This window comes from Acromyrmex echinatior, chromosome 1 (assembly GCF_024713525.1).
Source record: "Acromyrmex echinatior isolate Ae372 chromosome 1, ASM2471352v2, whole genome shotgun sequence".
Taxonomy (NCBI): Eukaryota; Metazoa; Arthropoda; class Insecta; order Hymenoptera; family Formicidae; genus Acromyrmex; species Acromyrmex echinatior.
Window position 1 is genome coordinate 22,581,639 of NC_141852.1, and position 22,153 is coordinate 22,603,791.

A 22,153-nucleotide genomic window follows, 5' to 3' on the forward strand; every position below is an offset into this window, starting at 1 on the left:
AAAATTATCGCCATGACCCAGTGAAACGTAATAGTTTCCACTTTTCAATTAGATGAATCGGCTGTTCGAGAATCACGTCAATGTCACTCTAAGATTTAAGCTACGGAATTGCGAGGAAGTTGTGCCTGTCACCGAATTAAATGCCGTTCAGTCGCTTTGCAAACTTCTCGAAGTATTTGCGACTCCGCAAAACGGTGTGGAATTAGGCGAGGATCTCTTCGTTTTCTCCAACATATGTAAAATGTGGTTTTTCTTTTGGTACGTTTAGCCTCTTAATTTTTTTTAAAATAAAAACGCTCTTTGATGGCAAACTACATGGCGACAACCTCACTTCGATGAAACAAAATTTCAAATTCGCAACCATCATCCAAGCACGAGTTCGAATATTAGCAGTTGCTCCTGGACATTTCTAAGTGACATTGATATTACAGTTCTCTCCGGTGGTTTGCAAGTCATATTAAACTATAAGTTCTAAATTAATGACATGGTAATGTGTTTGAGAGCTAAATAGCTACATGCAGTTCTACATTGCAGTATGATATGGTCACTGTGCGCCTCGGTCAATGAGGACGGTCGCCAGAAAATAGATAAATTCATAAGAGAAACTGAAAATTTCTTTCCATTACGGGACACAGTCTACGATTATTATATAGATGTACGTCTGCGGACTTTTGTTTTATGGGAAGAAAAATTACCGTCCATGTGGAAATTTCAAGCTGGGTAAATGATAATATCATTCAATTAATATGAAATTCTACTTTAATTTAAAAAAATGAATTGTTTTTTATTTCTTTAAAAAATATACAATGATTGAAATTGTAATTTTTTTCAATATTTTTGTTTGATTATATATAACTTATAATGTCAAAAAAAATCATTTAATTATGATATAAATTTAATTTTAAAATCAGATAAAAATTAGGATATTTTGTGAATTTGATGTAATTTCTACATTTTAAGTCGTATACCGTTCTTTTACTTTAAAACTGATATAACTAAAAAATTTTCAAGTTATTATCATGAATAAATGAAGTTTAAAAATTATTCTATCAATTATCAAAAGTAAACTAATTTAACTTTACAGTCCGTTTGCAAATAATAACTTATGTAAAATTTTTTTAAAAATCATAATACTACGAGAAAGTGATATATTTTAAATTATGTTATTTTTTAAAGAGAAGGAAGAATTTTCTACACGGATTATTTTAGAGTTAAGACAGTTTTGGTAATCAAAATTTGAAAAAGGAAATTGTTTTATTTTGAATTTAATTCTTTTTAGCTTTTACCACAGTAAAAGCTTTACCAAGTAAACTGTCAATATTACCTACTACAAATTATGTCACTTTTGGTGAATTTTTTTTAATTTTTTTATTTTGGATGTATTATAATTATTTGTAGGATATAAAAATCGTCACAACTCAAAAAAGGTTATTTGGAGGTTGTGAAGCAGGGCAGGGAGGGGGGGGGGAGAGAGAAAATGGCAAAAATGACATTTGATCACGTTTTTAAGAAAATATTTTTTTTAGCAATATTATTTGATTTGTTAATAATTTTCTGTTAAGTTAAATAATAATTTTTTCTCTTGTCTGAAAAACTTAATTTTTTAATTGTGTCACTTTTGAAGTAAAGAAACTATTTTAAATTAAATCAATAGTATTTAATTAATCATTTAAAAAATTGTTAAGCGCTGATAATTATATCATTTCCCATCGAAATCTAATATATCCTTGACTCAATATACAGCTTACCATTCTACAAGATAATAGTACCCACCGTAGACACGATACGATACGATTACATCGTAAGTTCTCTTCTATCGAATGGTTTTCCGGTGCTCGTAGTGGGTCCAGTGGGTACAGGAAAAACGTCCACTATTCACTCGATACTTGAGCTTCTAGACGACACAAAATACGCTGTTCTGCTTGTAAATATGTCGGCCCAAACTACATCCGGTAACGTACAGGTAAGACTCTGAACGTATATTGAATGGATAATAGTCTTAAATATTAAATGAACATTTTACATTTCTTGATTCAGAATGTAATAGAAAGCAGGATGGAGAAACGAAAGAAAGGAGTTTATGTTCCCACGAGCGGTAAAACTATGATTGTTTTCATGGATGATTTTAATATGCCCATGAAAGAAAAATACGGATCGCAACCACCGTTGGAATTGATTCGGCAGTGGATCGATTACAAATTTTGGTAATATCATAATATGCAAAATATAAAAAAAATGAAATAGGCAAAAAAATCTGAAAAAAGCAAAAAAAAACGCAACAAAAGATAGCAACATAAGAACCATGTAAAAATGAAAAATCTATTGTATACATTGTACAAAATTGACAGGTACAACCGTCGAAAACAAACGAGAAAGTACATTGAGAGGATACAATTAATAACTGCCATGGGACCACCTGGTGGAGGTCGCAATGTCATCACGAATCGATTAGTTACGAAATTCAATGTCATTAACATGACTTTTCCAAATGAAAAGCAGATTATAAGAATTTATGGCACGATATTGAAGCAACAACTTTCTGAATTTCACGCTGAAGTAAAAGCAATATGTAAGCTCAAAATAATTCCGATTGAACATAATTGCATTTTGACAATTACATACAATGTTTTCTTATCTATCTTAGCAAATGAGATAACGTCCGCTTCGATCGATCTATACAATCAAGTGATCCAAAAGATGCTTCCTACTCCAACAAAGATGCATTACTTATTTAACTTGCGAGATATTTCGAAGGTAATCACGTATCACGATTAAAAATCGACAAGCAATTGGCGATAATCGCACGAAAGTAGATACAACAGCAGATACAAAAATTAGTATCGATCCTCGACAGATCTTCCAGGGGTTGCTGCGCAGCCATAAGGACTATCAGTATTCGAGACAGGCCTTCCTGCGATTGTGGGTCCACGAGAGTTTCCGAGTTTTCTGCGATCGGCTTATTGACGAGAAGTAAGCGCTCAAGGGGTATTAACTTAATTTGGCTTGGAATACAAGAGAAAAAAATGCTGAGCAATTTCTTTCAGGGACAGAGAGTGGTTCGTGACTCAGCTGAACGATCAGCTCGGAAAGTACTTCGAGTTGACCTTCCATAATGTCTGTCCGGAAAAAAGATGTCCGATTTTCGGTAAACGCGCACAATATCCCTACCCTTAACGTTAACTCTGTTCACTATATAGCTATCTATTATTATTAATGTTTAATGTATATCGGATTATTATTTTATTATTATTTTGTTCGTTTATTATTTTATTGTTATTATTTTATTATGTTTTGGAAATCAAGATTCATTTTAAAATAAATATCTACAGGCAATTTCATGAATGCCTGGGATATATACGAAGACCTTCCTGATATTGGTTCTATAAAGCGCTACGTGGAAGAACAGATAGATGAGTACAATGTTACTCCTGGCGTAGTGCACCTCGATCTCGTTCTGTTTCGCGATGCGATTGAACATGTATGTCGTATTGTTCGTGTAATATCGCAGGTTAGTAATTCACATGACGTGCCTTATAACATTTTATCCGATGATATCTTGTTAAGAGTTCAGTGATGATATTACAACTTTATATATTTTATATATGTGTATATATATATATATATATATATATACACCTCTCACGATATTTTTTATTAAATGTATTTGATTCTTAATTTAAATAGTGTTGTAAATTTGAGATTGGTTTTTTTGCAGCCTCGCGGTAATATTCTTCTGATTGGAATCGGTGGTAGCGGCAGACAATCACTTTCGCGTATCGGCAGTTACATGTGTGAGCTGTCCATCTTTCAAATTGCCGTTAAGGCGCAATATAGAATACCGGAATTTCGTGAGGATCTCAAGATTCTGTACTCAATAACCGGGGTGGAGAACAAACCGACCAGTTTCCTCTTCAGTGATACTCAAGTAGTCGAGGAGCAGTTTCTGGAAATTGTCAACAATATGCTGAGTACTGGCGAAGTGGCTAATCTCTACAAGAGCGATGAAATGGAGGACGTAAGTCGGTTAATACGCTCCACGCCACTGTCATTTCATCTGCATCTGTATATAATCCGTGACGTCACTCTATTAGAGCGTTTTCTCTTGGAAAAGAAAATCAGCGAAATTAAAAGGATAACGGAAGTGTTATTTCCGATTCCATATGAAATTTATATCTCGTTTAATTATTCTATCTCGTATTCTTCTTGCTTATCTTGTACCTTAAAAAGTACATACGTTAAAAGTGTTTGAAAAACATTTTTGTATTATTAAAACCACAAGAATATTTTAATCATGCACATACTATGTTTAACATGGTGTGTAAATACATATTGCTCTGCTAATTAATACAATATTATCTATTATGGATCATCGAGATTATCATATGTTAGAAATCAATATCTTTAAAACATTTTGAATCGAATTATTGATCATTTTATAAAGCAATGTAGTCTTATCCAAATTTTTTTTAATATAAAAGTTTGAAGATCATGTTTAAAATATTATCCGTAATAATATTTTTATATTTAATGTTATTTTTAAAGCAAATACAGAAAATACATTTTTCCTACATTTTTTTAATGATACCAGAGATAATCCTTTTTTAAATAATTATAAGCATATGTAAATAAAAAATGTAAATAAATTTACATAAATGATGCGAATAGCAGCACATATTAAGAGTAATTTAAGAGTAAAAATATTTCGTGCGACACAGATATAATGCACAATTCAGACAGTTTAAATGTCCTAATAATGATATAAATTCCATTTGTGTAATAATAATTCAACGAAACTGTGAAAATAGTACAGAGGGATATTATTCCAGAATATATTACGTTTCGCAGATTAAAAATAAACTATCAAAGGAAATATCGAAGAATGGGAAGACACCAACGACTGAGATGGTATATTCCTTTCTGATCGAGAGGGCGCGTGCCAATATGCATTTGATCCTGTGCATGAGCCCGATCGGCGATGCCTTCAAGAACAGATTACGGCAGTACCCTTCCCTGATCAATTGCACGACCATCGATTGGTTCTGGGAATGGCCAAGAGAAGCTCTCCTCGAAGTTGGCAACAAGTTCCTCATGAATCTCAATCTGACGCTCACTATCACCGGCGAAAATAAAGTGGTAGGTACGCCCTTCCCCTTTCCGCGCGATCGATTCCATTCGATTCGATTCTTACGATCAACGCGCGTTTCCTACCACCAATCTTCTTCTCCTCCTCCCTCCTCTATCTTTCTCTTCCTCCGCTCTCCGTTCTTCTTGCCGACCATTTCAGCGAATCCGATTATTTTCCCATCTACGGTTTGCCCTGATGACGTCTGCGGACGTCTGGCATTTCTTTCCATTCACCGAGGCTGAGATTGGTCGCTTGGATACTTCAAAAATGCTTTTGATATTCATAATTCGTCAAGATGCCCGGGAAAGCATTTTGTACTCGTTTCGTTCAGGGTTTCGCGAATAAAATTGTATCAAAGAATGCACGATGCGCAAAAAATACGCAAAAGTATATTGTCGCAATTAGGCAAATACTTTAATCAATATCCACAAATAAATGTTTAAGCCATCATCAATAAATCCATAAAATTTCATATATTTTTAATATATGTATAACTACCGTAATTTCTTTCATTTCTTTGTAAGAATTTCTTCTTAAACGGCGTCTCATTTCTAGATTATTTATTATTCATGCAGCTTTTAGTCTTAATGCATTTATGATTCCTGGTGCTATTATGTCTCTTTTTTAATATCACAAAACGAAGATACTTTCGTCATAATGTCCGAGTAAAAATTTCGAATGGAATAGATAATCACGCGTCTGAAATAATCATGTATTAAATGCAGTTGGCTTTAATTTGGAGAATATTAGACGATGAAGCGAATACGTATCATAAGGGATCGCTGTTAATCCTGGCATAAAATGAACGCATTTTATATGGAACCATTTTATTACGTCCAGCAAGCACAAAGCAACGATAGAGATATAGAATACAGCTGGTTAAAAAATTTATACTGCAACTGTAATGAACGCGAACATTACGAGGATGCACTTTTCTGCAGGAACCGCGACAATCCGCGACGGCCATTCCATTGCCACCGTTGCAGGATCGAATGCGAGATGGAATTGCAGCATCATTCTCTTTGATCCACGACACGGTGTCCCAGTTCTCTCGCAGAATGGCCGCTGAAATGAAGCGTTACAATTACGTGACTCCCGTGAATTTTATCGAGCTGGTAGTCGGTTATAAAGAGTGAGCATTGAACAAATGCGATATGTATATATATATATATATGCACATATATATGATACAACCATGAAACTAATTGTCCGTACATGATTATATCCATGATTTCTTTGAATTATTTATATTTCTAATCAACTGATAGTCTATATTTATATTTAGACAATTAAATTAATTGTGAAACTGCCAGTGCCATGTATAATAATGTGTGCGTAGAACTAAAATTTTTAATATCCAGAAAATGGTTTGAAGAAATCGACATAATGATGACGGCCCGATTAATTAGTTTTGCAATTGTATACTGTCAGACATTTCCGATATTTTAAAATAACATAATTACATATGATATAAGCAGTATTTATTGCGAGTTTTTCGATAAAAATAAATGATATTCGAATCACGCAGGATGTTAAAGAAAAAGAGACAAGATTTAGCAGATGAAGCGCACAAACTTCGCGGCGGCCTCTCGAAGATCGACGATACCCGGGTGAAAGTTAAAGAAATGGCGGCAGAGCTCGAAGTCACTCAGCAGCAAGTTCATAAATCTACGAGAGAGTGCGAAGAATTCCTCGTAACGATAGGTACACGGCGCACGCGACAGTGATATATTATCAACGGCGTTTATCAGATTAATCTATAAAAACTTATTGCTTTTAACGCTCTCCCTGGTTCTAACTTTCCTCGTGCACTTAATTAATCATACGGTATCCGCCTGCATCGTTCATCGCTTTTAACCATGCTACGCTTGCAATGTGCGTAGCAAACCAAAGCCGTGACGCTGATGAAACGCAAAAACAGATCACCGCCAAATCACTTTATATCGCCGAGGAGCAAAAAGAATGTAAAAAGCTCGAGCAGCTTGCAAGGGCTGATTTGGAGATGGTCGAACCTGCCTTGAACGAGGCCATCAAGGTCATTATTAAATTATCTCTTCTAAGAATTCTCTTCTAAACATCATTCAATTTTAAACATTAAAATTTCTGATCATTTTTTTTCTTCAATTTTTTTCTCATATTTTTTAATAAATTTAACTATTAATTTATGTGATGTTTAATTAAGTGATTCAGCTTTCTTGATATTATAATGCTATGAATAATAATGTTAAGATAACAATGACTTTGGATTATAGACGACTAAGAATAAAAGAATTTTTCTCGACAATTAAATTTTTATTGTCAAAAAAATGTATCTCTTAAGTTAAGAATAAGAGAATGAAAAGAAATAACTGTCTTCATAGAAAGTTATTTTTTATAAAGAATTTTACCAAAGAATGTATCTAAAGAGCTTATTTATTCTTTAAATTTCTAATATGGTATATCCGGCTTTCTTTTTTCAAATGGGGGATCCCCGTTTGCCTACAAATCGAAGAGCAACCATCTCTTTTCAAATCTGTTCCAATACTTTTTTCGTTATTTATAGTCCATATTTAAAACGCGCTTATAAGTGATGTTAGTACACATTTAAATTCACGTTACATATACTATAAAATTTTAGAAATAAAAGCACGCATTAATCGATAACGCGTTCTGAATACGAATCTATATATTTTTTAATAATAAATATAAAGATATAATTTGGTTTGATATCTTTCGTAATATCTAGCGTTTTGATTAAAACAATTTTTTTTACAATATGTTTATTTTTACGAAAATTATAAGCAATTGAATTAAGTGGGTACATAATACCATAATGTGGTATTTCCATATAGTGGTATTTAAAAGTTAAGATAATAAGATCTTAAGTAGAACATTATATGACAAAGAAATGGCAAATTATTTTAGGCGTTGGAAACTTTAAGCAAGAAAGATTTATCTGAAATAAAATCTTTTACGCATCCGCCGCCGAAAGTCGAAATGGTAATGGAGGCAGTGATGATCCTAAAAAACTCGGAACCCACGTGGATGGAAGCAAAGCGCCAACTTAGTGACGTGAACTTCATTAATACGGTGAGCGACAATGTTGCGACTGACAAGTTCATTCATTTCCAACTAACTCGCTCTGATCTGATTTCTAGCTTCGTGACTTCGACAAAGATCATATATCGGACAGAGTTCTACGAACAATAGCCAAGTATACGTCCAATCCTGAATTCGATCCCATAAAGGTCGGCCTGGTGTCTGTTGCAGCTAAGTCACTTTGCATGTGGGTGATAGCTATGGAAAATTACGGCAAGTTATACAGGTAACTTATCCAAAACAAGAAGCAAATGACTTACGTGTTTGAACTTCTTTTTTCTTGATTTTTATGTGTATGACTTTCCATTAGAAAAATCTAATACTGTAAATATTAAATTGATTAATAATTAATTATTTATTTCGAATATCAAAAGCATTATTATAAAACAAAATAACTTTGGTCCAAACTTTGACGCCCAAATAGCACGTATGTTAAAATTAGAATGTAAAATTAAAAAATATTTTAAAGACATTTTAAAACATTTTTTAACTTTAAGATGTCTTACGTCCTGATTTTAAATACGGATTAAAGTTCTTCTGATTGGAAATTTTACAGTCTCTTTTATGGTAACAACAGTGCTTTTAATATTTAAAATAGATAATTAGTCATTACGACTATTTAATTTTATCTGCGGTATTAAATTTCTCTGAAAAAGTAACATATTTAATACGTGTAATACGTAAAACAGATCTTTAAAGTAACATATTACTATTATTTAATTGATTAATTTCATCCACTGCACTACGTCTTTCTGCCATATTGTAGAAAATTTGATTATACTTTCGCAATGTATTGCAGAATCGTAGCGCCAAAACGGGAAAAACTACAGATCGCGTTGGAGTCGCTAAGACAGAAGGAAATGGCCTTAAAGGAGGCAATGCAACAGCTGCAGCACATACGCGAGCAGCTCGAGAAATTACGCCAAATGTACGATGCGAAGATGAAAGAAAAGGAGAATTTGATTACGCTGGTGAGTACACCCATGTTTTCTCGCGCTTTAGAACACCGGAAATGACCTCGCATAAAGCTGAAAGCACGATCTGGTGAGGGAAGTCGGCTTGGTCCAATCCGACTCCGTCCACCGGTAACACTTATAGTTAACAAACTTGTGCTTTAGTAACTGCAGAAGCTTGCATTTACTCGCATTTCCATCGACAAGATGTATTCCTTCGAGCGAATCCGGCGAATCCATATTGATGATGAGAGAACGAGGTCTATTCCGCGATGTTGCGCATATTAATTACGAAGTTATTTCTATAATGAAATTTGGATCTTTGATATTCGCGATAACAAATAATTTTTAATATGTAATTTTTATGTATGTTATTTAATAACAAGTTTTAATATGCTATTGATAAAATTAATGATATTAATAAAAGAAATATTAGAAATATTAGAAGAAGAAGAAGAAGAAATATGTATTTAATAAACATTTTAACACTTGTATTTTTCTTTTACTTTTATCAAACGTTTTTGTCTGCATTTGCCGAAATGCATTTCATGTGAATGTAATTTTATAATTACATTCTCTTTTTTCTCAGGCTGAGCTATTAAAGCTGAAATTAGTGCGTGCCGGGATGTTGGTGGACCGCTTGTCTGATGAACGAATTCTATGGGAAAATACTGTAGCGTCATTAACCGAGTCTTTCGACTGGCTGCTTGGTGATTGCTTGATATCTACCGGATTTATATCTTACCTCGGTCCTTTTGTGTCTAATTACAGACAGGAACTAATAAGCATTTGGTCAAAGGAGGTAAATTAAAATTTGTTTTCCTTTTTTTTCTTCGTAATTCTTTATCAAACTATATAAAAACTTTTTTACGTAAAATTTTCAAATTAATGGTATGTACTATATGCAACTTTAATCATTTTTGCAATAAGTGTTATTAATTAGAAAATAAAGATATAATTTTTGTTTTTTGTATATATGTCTTATAATTTTCCGGGAAAAAAAAATCTGATCTGCGAATAATCATATTTGATTTACAAATCTGGCCGAATCTGAATAAATATAACTATACCATATATCTAACCACGATAAAACAATTTTTTGTATATAATCAATTAATTCAATTTTAATATTGTTAAAATAATTATTTTTGATTAGCATCATTTTCCACAATACATACAATAAAATTACGATCAAAAAAACGTCTCTCGTTGAATTTGGGAATTAATTTGAGAATATATGATGGTCCCAAGCGATCACTCATTCGAAACCGCATCTAACGTTGCAATATATCTTAACTTCTGCAATATATCGTATAGAAACTGTTATTTTGATTATTCATAAACATTGAGTGTTAATGGATGTACAGCTGTGACATATCTGATCAAAAACATAGTTAAGAAGATGGACTATGTTAAATATATTCTCTTCATAAATGAATCAAAATATCTATAGTTTTTTTTTATTTTCACATATGTGAAAGAATAACATCTAGAATAATTTTTCTCATGTATAACATATATTAAAATGTATATACGAAATGTTATGTACATTTATGTAAATACATAATAAGAAATTTATGTATATAATTATATACAAGAATTAGACAGCATTATATAAAATGTATATAATTATATAATGGGTTATGCATAATTATTTATATTTTTAAAGAATTGTATATAGTCACATATGATTATATATGATTAATATAACAAATATTTATTATTTATTGCATGTATCTCTCCATATTTATCGTGCAATAAGTGGATACCGATTGGAATTGTTGTTTTTCCTAGAAAACACAATAGAAATCTAAAGAATAATTGAATAATTCCGAATCTATTTCATAATATATACCTACATATCAGTAATATATAATTAAAAAAAACATGAAGGGATGCAAAGTGTTTTGGCATTCGAGTACAAATATGATTATACAATATTTAAACAAATCTAAACAGTTTCAAGGAGATTCAATCACAAATATGACTCGGTCTGAGCCATCGAAGATCAGATTACATCTCATATATGAACATATGTGACTAGATCTGCGCAAAGAGATAAGATATTGAAGATCAGATTACGCCCTATATATGGTTACAATGTAACTATATATGAACATATAACTAACCCAATCTGTGCAGGGAGATATTAAAGATCAGATTATATCCTATGTATAATGTTTAATATGTATATATATAATATAAATAAACATATATGATCAAATCTGTGCAGTCATGAGAAGTCATGTCTGAGCATATCTGACCAGATATAATTAAAACTCTGATTAGATCTAATCTTCTTTTCTGGGTTAAAATATATTTAACCTATTACTTTTAATTTTATTATATTATAGAAGCGATTAGTGTTTTCAAATGATAAATTAATGTAATTTATCTTACGGTTAAGGTTTATAACAGAGAAATACCAACATCGCCAAATTTAGATGTCAAAGAGTTCCTAGTTGATCCGTCGACAATCAGAGAATGGAACATTCAAGGATTACCATCCGATGGATTCAGCACAGAGAACGGCATCATAGTGACAAAGGGAACACGTTGGCCTCTCGTAATCGATCCACAATGTCAGGCAATGAAGTGGATCAAAAATATGGAAGCGAAAAACGTAAATGCTCGGTATTCGATACCGATATTTGTCAAAGAAATTAACTAGACCCTTCAGCAATATATACGTTATTATTGGATTTAATGTAAAATTAAATATCTAATTTGGGAGAGAGAGAGAGAGAGAGAGAGAGAGAGAGAGAGAGAAAGACAATTTTAAATGGGTGAAATCAGAGAATTTACTTTGTCATTTTAATGTAACAATTATAATTGCAGTCACTGAAAGTAATCGACTTTGGTCAAGAAAACTTTATGAGAGTTCTGGAAATAGCAATTCAGTTTGGACACCCAGTATTGCTCCAAAATATCACCGAGACCCTCGATCCGGGTTTGAATCCAATTCTTCAAAAAGCTTTCATTAAATCAGGTAGAATTTTAATGTCGGTATCATATAATTATATTTTTGCAATTGCATTACATTTGTGCAAAAAAGTTTAAAGCAGAAAATTAAAAAAGTTTATTCGATCGTTAAAATTAAAGGATAGTAACATATTAATAATGATTAATAATAATTAATAACATAAAATTTAAATTTATATCAAAAAGAAAAATAATACAAAAAAAATGTTTTTTTAAACTCGAATATAATTAATTCATTATAGAAGAGAGTCAGTATAAAATGAAAGCATAAATTTTGATTCATTTTCGTTATTTTATATCTGCAGATAATCAGCTAATAATCCGATTTAACGACAAAATGATCACTTACAATGAGAAATTCCGGCTGTTTATGACTACGAAACTCTCGAATCCTCACTATGCTCCAGAAATTTCAACTAAAACGACATTATGCAACTTTGCCATTAAGGAGCAAGGTAACTAATAGTCTTACTGTATACTTTAGAGAAAGATGGAACAAGATTAGGGAATATAACTCTGTCCTGCATGTAGGGCTCGAAGCGCAGCTCCTAGCAATTGTAGTCAGGAAAGAGAAGCCACAACTCGAAGAACAGAAAGACAATCTGGTTCTCACAATCGCATCCAATAAAAAGACTCTCAAAGAACTAGAGGATAAAATACTTCAGTAAGATCGATGAAATTGCCATAAGCTTTAAGTTCAAACATTTTCCGCTTAAAAGTGCAGACACGCGTGCGCTCAATGTATTTTATTCTGCACAAATTAATTTACAAATTTTGAATCATTTTTAGTGCAGAAAAAAACAAATTAATTTTTTTTAACATATTTTGGAACGTTTAGTTTGAATCTGATTCCGACAGGTCAAATGTAATATAACCGGTAAGCAAGAAACATTTTGAAACATTTCAGCAACGTTGTAACAACATTGTAGCAACGTTGTAATAACATTACAACGTTGCTACAATATTGTTGAAATGTTTCAAAATGTTTCTTGCTTATTGGGAGCATATTATTTATTTTTTTCGAATAATTTGAGTGCGACAAGTGATGAGCAAGGTAAATGTTTTCATTTCATCATATATATATGTGTATTATGTATATATATATATATATATATATATATATATATATATATATTAGGTGTAGTAAAAAGAAATCCATTATTTTTCCAATAGATAGCTTTAGTAATCTGTATCTCGTCTACGCGTGATACAGATTACTAAAGCCATCTATTGGAAAAATAATGGATTTCTTTTACTACACCTAATATATATATTATATCTCAAAAACCGGATCTGATGGAAATATTTCGATAGAAGTTTCGGTTTTAGAACCGAAAATTATCTTCCTTGAACAGATTTTATATGCTCTTACACAAAAACTTATAAACTCATATAATATATTAGTTGTTTTTCAACTCTTAACACTATTAGCAAAGATAACAAAATGTCAATACATTTTCTATTAGTTTGCTGAGCGTAGCAGGAGAAACTCTTCTAGATGACTTAGATTTGTTGAATACCCTCGAAACATCAAAGGAAATGTCTATCTCTATCCAAGAATCTCTGACTGGTGCTGAAAAGACAGAAAAAGAGATAGATCTAGTGAGAGAAGAATATCAATCGTGCTCGAAGCGTGCTTCGATTCTTTTTTTCATCTTAAACGACATGAACATTATCGATCCCATGTATCAGTTCTCTCTCGATGCGTACAACACGCTGTTTATGCTTTCCATTGACAAAAGCCCCCAAAAAATAGACTTGTCCGAGAGAATCAATAGCTTAAATGATTATCATACATATGCAGTCTACAGGTAAATAAATGAGTACAAGAATTTTTAATTTCTTTAATTATAAAATCTTAAATCTCCAATTTTTTTTCATTAATAATAAAAAATTGCAATTACAATTTTTTAATATCCTCGTCTTTTTTTACTGTTTGACTGTCATCACTAATTTGTATTAGAAAACAATAACTATAGAATAAATAACACTTTCTTTTCCATAAAATCATATAGAATATCGTTCCGAACGATAATTCTTCAAAAGAATTTTTTAACGTTAATTTAAATGAGAATGTATAATAACGTAATATATAATCTGGGCGAGAAAACTTTTTTAATGAAAAATGTGTCTTGTTTTTATTAATCTCTTATCTTTTAGCCAGTATCATAAATCAATGTTGGAAAATGTTGAGCTCGAGACGCGCGCGCATATGCTTTTTTTCAATGTAATGTGACGCCGTTACAAACCTTCTATTTTGCGGATATTTTGAAATAGAAAGAGAAATGTGCAGTTTTAGAGAAAAACAAACTGATCTAATAGATTTTATTTTTGCGAATAGGAACACGTGCCGAGGTCTGTTCGAGCAGCACAAACTACTCTTCTCTTTTCACATGTGTGTCAAGATATTGGATGCGCAAGGTAAGATCATCCCAGGAGAATACGCGTTCCTGCTCCGTGGCGGAATCGTACTGGACCAAGAAAATCAGCCGGACAAACCCGTGCCGTGGCTGCCGGATGAAACTTGGGACAACCTCACGGAACTCGACAAGCTGCCTGGATTTCGCGGAGTCGTTACTTCTTTCGAGCAGTTCCCGCGAGATTGGCACAATTGGTGCGTACAATGTTGTACAATGTCACATCGTTATTTCGTCACGTTATTTCAACGCTTTAGCCATTTTTGACGGATCATTTTTACAATGCTCTTCTTTTAACTTTATATATTTAAATTGCACATAACTATATTGCTAATGAAGCCGTGAAAAGAATGTTAATAACATGTCAAATATTTTAAGAAACTTAATGGAAGTTTTCAATTTTATTGAAGAAGAATCAATTAGAAAAATTAGACGTATATGACAATCCCTTTTTTTTATTCGTACGATAAAAATAAATAAGAAAAAAGACATTATATATATACATTTATATATTAATTATTTATTTCTCTATATTCATGTTATTGTTCATTAAAAATATTTTTGGCAGAAAATATATTATATTAAAATATGAAAATATTTTCTTATAAATCCATTTAATATCCACAGAATATGTATACACACATATAACAATTTCTTTTTTTCTTATTCTGACAATAAAAGTACAAAAAAGTTATACATACTTATAATTATTTATTTCAATATAAACATGTTACTATCGTCAAAAATATATTTTTATGTAATATTCTCTTGTAAACTCGTTTAACATTTACAGGTACATTAGCACAGAGCCGGAAGCTACACCGCTGGTCGGCGAATGGGAGGAATGGTGCACCGAATTTCAGAAAATGTTATTCATCCGCAGCTGTCGACCTGACAGAATATCTTTCTGTATCATGACCTATATCGTGCGCAATCTCGGTCAGAATTTCATAGAACCTCCTATACTTGATCTAAAAGCAGCATTAGATGATTCTGTAGCGTGGACACCATTGATATTCGTTCTTTCGCCCGGGGTGAATCCTACCGGTGTACTCATGCAGTTAGCAGACAATCAGGACATGACTTCTAATTTCTTAACGTTATCGCTAGGTCAGGGACAGACTCCTATTGCTACGAGGTTAATTATAAAAACTTCATACAATATATTTATATCTGTACTTAAGATACTTTGAATTAAAAGACTTAAAGATGTTGTATTTTATTTTTTAGTGTTAACTAAAATTTAAGAAGGTTTTAAGTCTTTTTAATAACATTGACATCTTAATAATATTAATGTCTAGTAGTTGCAGTATTTGATATAAAATTTTCCAGTGATTTTTATATTATTTCATTCCTTACACAGCATGATAGAGATCGGTGCCAGAGAAGGGTTTTGGGTATTTCTTGTGAATTGCCACCTCTCGCTCAGTTGGATGCCCAAGCTCGATAAAATCGTGGAAGCGCTCAGTTCCAGCCAAACTTTACATCCAAGATTTAGGTATGCCAAAGTTATGAAATACTGTCTTATATTCTTCACGCTATTTTTCACGCAATACAGTAATACCGAAAGAAATCAAGAAAAGTATTAGAAATTTTTAATTTATTTTGTGTATAAAATGAATAAAATAAATATGTTTAACAAAATTTCTTACAAAAAAAATGTAATTACAAAATCTAAATATTTATTAACTCTATTAGATGTAACAATGCAAATGTTTCAAAAGTGAGCGTTTAATTCTTTTACAGATTATGGCTTAGTTCAAGTCCGACTCCTGAGTTTCCTATATCGATTCTTCAAGCTGGGATAAAAATTACTACCGAACCACCAAAAGGATTAAAAGCGAACATGAAGCGCCTTTACAGTTTAATCACCGAAACGCAGTTCGACTTGTGCCAAGAAAAGTCTAAATATAAAAAGCTGCTGTTCACGCTGATCTTCTTTCACTCTATTCTTCTAGAACGGAAGAAATTCCAACAACTCGGTTGGAACGTGGTCTACAGCTTTAACGATTCCGATTTCGAGGTATTTTCGAGCAAAAGTTGCGAGTAGCGCAAACGTAGAAAGCTTTTTATTTATCTGCAATTTATTTAGAAAGATAGTATTTCAAGAATTTCCAGTCATAACGTTTAAATTCGTCTCGTCAAAGAGACGCCCAATGATGGAGAAGCACAATCGTCATAATAGCGGGATATCTGTTTCAGATTTCTGAGAACTTGCTGCAAATTTACCTGGACAAATATCCAGTCACACCATGGGAATCTTTGAAATATCTCATAGCAGGTGTCTGTTATGGTGGTCATGTGATCGACGAGTGGGATCGCCGGTTGTTGATGACATACATCCAGCAATATTTCACAGAAAACGTCTTAACTACTTCCTATTATCGTTTGTCATCATTGACCACCTATTACGTGCCTCGCGACGGCTCCTTAGAGTCTTACCGCGACTTTATCGCGATTCTGCCGAATATCGACAGGCCAGAAGCGTTTGGTCAGCATCCAAACGCGGATATCACTTCTCTAATAATGGAAGCTAGAAATATGTTTCAAACTCTAATAAGTCTTCAGATACAGACGGTCAGCAGCGAAATGGAGGAGGACAAGGAGAAAAAGGTAAATAAATGAAGCTATCGATTTTAAAGCTTATGTCTTTCCGGTTCGATCGAAAAATAAAATAGTAGCATGAAAGAGAGCAAGTACATGGAAAGAACGATTGTGCTGAAATATCTAAAAGTTTAGATAGACACAGATCTGAAAATAATTTTGGAAATTCAAGCATAATGAGCAATGCCGCAAAAAGTTTTGACATTTTAGCAATCAGCTTAAGAGTTCTGCATAATTATTTTAATCTAACAAAATTATTTTCATATCTATATCTAGTTAAGTTTTTAGCTTGATGTAATTTTTAACTAAATATTTCATTTCAGCAAATCATTCCGTATAAGAATATGCTAGACTTTACATTATTAAATTAATCCAAATGTTCTTGATATTTCTGCTTTTATAGATATTCTGTTATCGTAATTTTATTAATTTTCTTAAGTAATCTCACACTGAGTCAATGGAGTTATTTCAATCTTTTCGTGTTTCGCAGGTAATACAACTTGCGAGCGATATTCTCTCAAAAATACCGAAAACAATCAATTATGAAAGAACAAAGAAACTGATAGAGTCACATAAAACACCTCTAAACGTGGTGCTTCTTCAAGAGATTGAACGATATAACGAACTATTGATAAAAACTTGCGACAGTCTTAAGGAACTTCAACGTGGAATTAAGGGATTAGTGCTAATGTCGCAAGAGTTAGAAGAAATCTACACATGCATATACAACGGAAGAGTACCGTCTCTATGGTTGACCACGTATCCGTCTTTGAAACTGCTTGGCGCCTGGACGAGGGATCTAATCAATCGAGTCGAGCACTTCGCCAATTGGGCTCGAACTACTCATCCGCCATTGCTCTTCTGGTTAGCTGCGTATACATTTCCAACTGGATTCCTTACTGCGGTACTACAAACTTCGGCGAGACTGTGGAACGTATCTATCGATTCGTTGTCGTGGGAATTTACTGTCTTCTCAATGGACGAGTCTACTATAATCGAGCCGCCAGTGGTAACTACAAGCGATTAGACTAATTGCTCATCGGACCAGTCTCTAGAACGACTAATATTGAATACTATTTTACTATAAGAAGCTTATACTTGTTTGAATAACAGTATTTATTGGATAATACATATAAGTTGTTCATTGTAAGTTGTAATTGTCCGGCTTAGAAAAAAAAGTTTGAAATGAAAATTCTATTGTCCTTATCTATAATTAACTTTGAATAAGCATAAAATATAGTAATTATTTTCTAAAATTTTTAGAGTGAATCTCACTCTAAAAAGTGAAATTTTACTCTTCAGAACGAAATTCCATTCCAAAGAATTTAGAGAATATATTATTGTAAAATTAAGCAAAATATTGTTTTATTATAAACAATATTTGCTATGTCCTTTATATATTCTTTCCATAAATCCTTTCGACACAGAATGAACGATTTTACTAAAATATCTAAAAATTTAATAAATACAGATCTGAAAATAATTTGATTATCAAAATAATTACGGAAATAAATACAGAAAACTCAAATATGATAAGCAATGTTGCAAACAATTTTAATATTCTAACAACCAGTTTGAATATCTTAATATATTAATTATTTTAATATTTTCAAATTTATATTTAATTAATTTTTCATATATAGATACTTCAGCAAAATCGTTCTTTACGTGCGTTGTAGAAAATTGATAAATTGATTAGTAGTAGAAAATATATTACATTTATACTAATTGCAGTGTCATAATTAATAATTGTAAATACTTATGAGCAATATATATTTTAGTTTATTAATTGTATAATTTTACTTTAGGAAGGCGTATACATACGATCCATTTTTCTGGAAGGTGCTGGCTGGGATGAAGAAAATAGCATTCTTATCGAGCCCGCACCTATGCAACTTATATACAACATGCCGGTGATTCATTTTCAACCCGTCCAGCAAGTTAAAAAGAAAGTTAAAGGTAAAATAACTATGAAAATATCAAAATCATTTTACTGCGTTCTGCAGATTTCCTTCGCGCGCAAAGCGGTTGGAAGAAACAGACTTTCAATTACAACATTCGCTTAACTTTCACAGAGTTCTACAGCTGTCCTTGTTATTATTATCCCCAGAGGAGCGACGACCAAATGAGATCTGCGTTCGTAATTGCTGTAGATCTTAAAGCTGGAACACAAGGTTCGGACTTCTGGGTGAAACGCGGAACTGCGCTTTTATTGAGCTTAGCCGTATAAAACTTTCAGCTATGTGTATTAATTCATGATTCATAAGCCTCAGTTTAAGCTTAGCAATAATATATACATATAATATGAGCAGTTCCCATTTAAAATAGTTTATTCTAATTACATTTCTTTATACCTTTTCATTCTTCTTTTTTTGTGATATAATTAATATGGATTAATAAATGTACGAATGTTGAATTATGGTGGTATGGAAAATATATTTATAAAATAATTTTTATTTAAAAAGTTATGTTTATATTTATGTTAAAACGTAATTTACACATATGCTGAATAATTAATTATTTAAAAAATGAATAAATTTCTTCGATTATGCTCGTATGTAAGATGTTGCCTCAATAAAGGCATATATAATAAAACAACAATAAAATAATAAACATACTAAATAAGATGATCAGTACCATCTTTTGTTATTCGATTGCACGATGGACAAATGTGTACTAATCATATGATAAATAAATATCTTTCTAGTAGTATAAAATTACATATAATCCTATTCCATAAATATAAATTATTTATGTAAAATAGTATTTAATTTGTCAAAGACGTCCAAGAATTTACTCAGTCGGTACAAAATACCAAATGTCGATACTTTTCAGTATTTTGAATACCGATACTCAGATATTCTCTTTATCAACGGATATCTATATTCAAATGCTTTTTCTTTACCAACGGAGCGTAAATTATTGCAAATACATTCGAATATTTACAGTAGATAAACATACTAGCATCTATACTTTACAGCAGATAAATTAATACCTGTTTTTAGCGTATGTAGTTACATTGTCAATATCCATATCAACATTGATATAGAACATTAAAAATATCTATATATTATTTATGATATCAATTTTACATATAATAAAAAATAAATGTATAAAATGTATTACTGAATAAAACAAAAATATATACATAATATGTACATAATATGTACATAATATATACATACTATACATATGCGTGTACAGAATTTCTGAAAAAAGAAAATTTTGTATTTATTTTAAAATTGTTAAAAAAATTTTTAAGGATTACAGTGCAACTATAAACATATGTGTGTACAGAATTATTAGGTGTTGGAATTAATTCGTAGCGTTTTTAATGAAAGAATGTTATTTATTTCACATGAGCATTAAAAAATACATTAATGAAAGTACTTCCCATCACTTGTAAAACGCTACGAATTAATTCCAACACCTAATAAAAAAAAATTTTTTTTTATTTATTCAAATATTAAATTAAGTTTCAGGAATTGCAGTACAATATAGTTAATGCTGTTTTAATAATCAGTAGACATCGGATGCTTACGCAATTTCATATTTTTTTAGCAGATTAGGAAGCAGATTGGAAAATAATATAAAAATAGAAATTTGAATTATTAAAAAAGCATTTAAAAAATGAATATTTATTTATGCATATTGTGCAAAGTTGCATATTTTGTGCATGTCTGCAAAAAATATCTGTATAAAAATTCGATATCTAATAATCAGTTCCATAAATGAATAAATCCACGATTAGAAATTATCGTAATAGTTACATAATGTCAATCAATCTTAACAGTGATGGACTTCTGATGATAAGAAGAAGGACGTTTAATAGGTATACTTCTGTGGTCGTCATTCAGCGAAATGATTTATATAAAACTATATTGAAAGTTAACAGGTCTTATAGAAGTAACACTATCATCGAACCTTCCAATTTATCGCGATATATAAGAAAGCAATTGATTTCGGCTCAGTCCATCGCGATAAAATCAGTTTGGAGCTTCCGTATTTACGGTCAGTACACAAGGATATAAGATAGATGAGTTGTGAACTGAAGGAGAGAAATAGGGACGAGACAAGATTAAAGGTTGCCGGTATTGTGGTGGATCACAAGCAGCAGGTCGCTCTCACGACTTTGACCCTCTGTACCATGCAATTATTTCTTATTCTCGGCGTAATGGCGCTCAACGAAAATCCTGGAGCAGCAAAGGTCTCTCTTCTACCACCCCGGGTTAATAGTACGAACATCACTTCTTCTTTCTCACCTTAGGTGCTACGTCTCTGCAATGTCTCTCATTTGTCTACTTTTCTTCCCCAACGTCGCTAACATGGACTCTACTCAGACTCATTCAAAGTTAAATACTTTTCTTATTATAATATTTTTGCATAAATTGTTCTGCTGACACAACTTTTTTACATTTATTTTTGTATCTTTAAATGAACTTTGAATGAATATTAAAAAAAATGAATATTAAAAATTTTTATCTATTACTTCATTGATTAAACACTTTTTGTTAATGTTAACTATTATAATGACGTTTAGAACATTTTCACATTGCGCTATTTACGTTATTATAGAAGATATATTTATTTATTAGAGTTTTTTTAAGTTCCCGTTTTCTTTATATTGCATTTGCATTTAATAGCTTTTACAATCTTGCTGTTTTTGGATTTTTTTTAGTGAAGTAGTGAAATTAATTCAAAGCTTATGCAAAGTTCCACTTTCATTCTGCTTTCGGAATTAATTAAAAAACTTATTAATTTACCTTAATAAAATTATATTACGAAAAAACCAAGCGGTAAAATCTTAGTTTTTGGAAATAACTTTCAGACAAAAAATCTATTTATAATTAATTTTCAAGCAGAAACATTTGTGCTAAATGAATTTATATTACGCACATTTTACGTCCAATGCTGACTGGTATAGAAGAATAATAGAGGAGTAAATAATGGTAGGCGAATGAATAATAATAGAATAACTGAACAGCTGAGAGAAT

The 22,153-nt window shown here is 31.6% G+C and overlaps 2 protein-coding genes across 2 annotated transcripts; both read left to right on the forward strand.

Annotated features, from left to right (window-relative positions):
* The first annotated feature begins 8 nt into the window (after positions 1 to 8).
* On the forward strand, positions 9 to 4,868 carry LOC147911074 (dynein axonemal heavy chain 2-like). The gene is made up of 9 exons (XM_087410352.1): positions 9 to 720; positions 1,744 to 1,963; positions 2,038 to 2,204; positions 2,349 to 2,569; positions 2,645 to 2,754; positions 2,855 to 2,970; positions 3,045 to 3,145; positions 3,330 to 3,508; positions 3,716 to 4,868. The coding sequence occupies exons 1-9, from the start codon at positions 536 to 538 to the stop codon at positions 4,247 to 4,249; spliced, it is 1,833 nt and encodes a 610-aa protein (XP_087266478.1). The 5' UTR covers positions 9 to 535; the 3' UTR covers positions 4,250 to 4,868.
* On the forward strand, positions 4,656 to 19,336 carry LOC147911075 (dynein axonemal heavy chain 2-like). Its single transcript, XM_087403712.1, has 21 exons — positions 4,656 to 4,691; positions 4,846 to 5,130; positions 6,067 to 6,257; positions 6,654 to 6,829; positions 7,009 to 7,160; positions 8,030 to 8,194; positions 8,263 to 8,429; positions 9,003 to 9,169; positions 9,729 to 9,958; positions 11,564 to 11,779; positions 11,995 to 12,145; positions 12,444 to 12,593; positions 12,670 to 12,802; positions 13,605 to 13,949; positions 14,480 to 14,752; positions 15,349 to 15,693; positions 15,919 to 16,053; positions 16,302 to 16,578; positions 16,758 to 17,168; positions 17,650 to 18,168; positions 18,968 to 19,336. The coding sequence occupies exons 1-21, from the start codon at positions 4,656 to 4,658 to the stop codon at positions 19,223 to 19,225; spliced, it is 4,782 nt and encodes a 1,593-aa protein (XP_087259838.1). The 3' UTR covers positions 19,226 to 19,336.
* Positions 19,337 to 22,153: the final 2,817 nt, after the last annotated feature.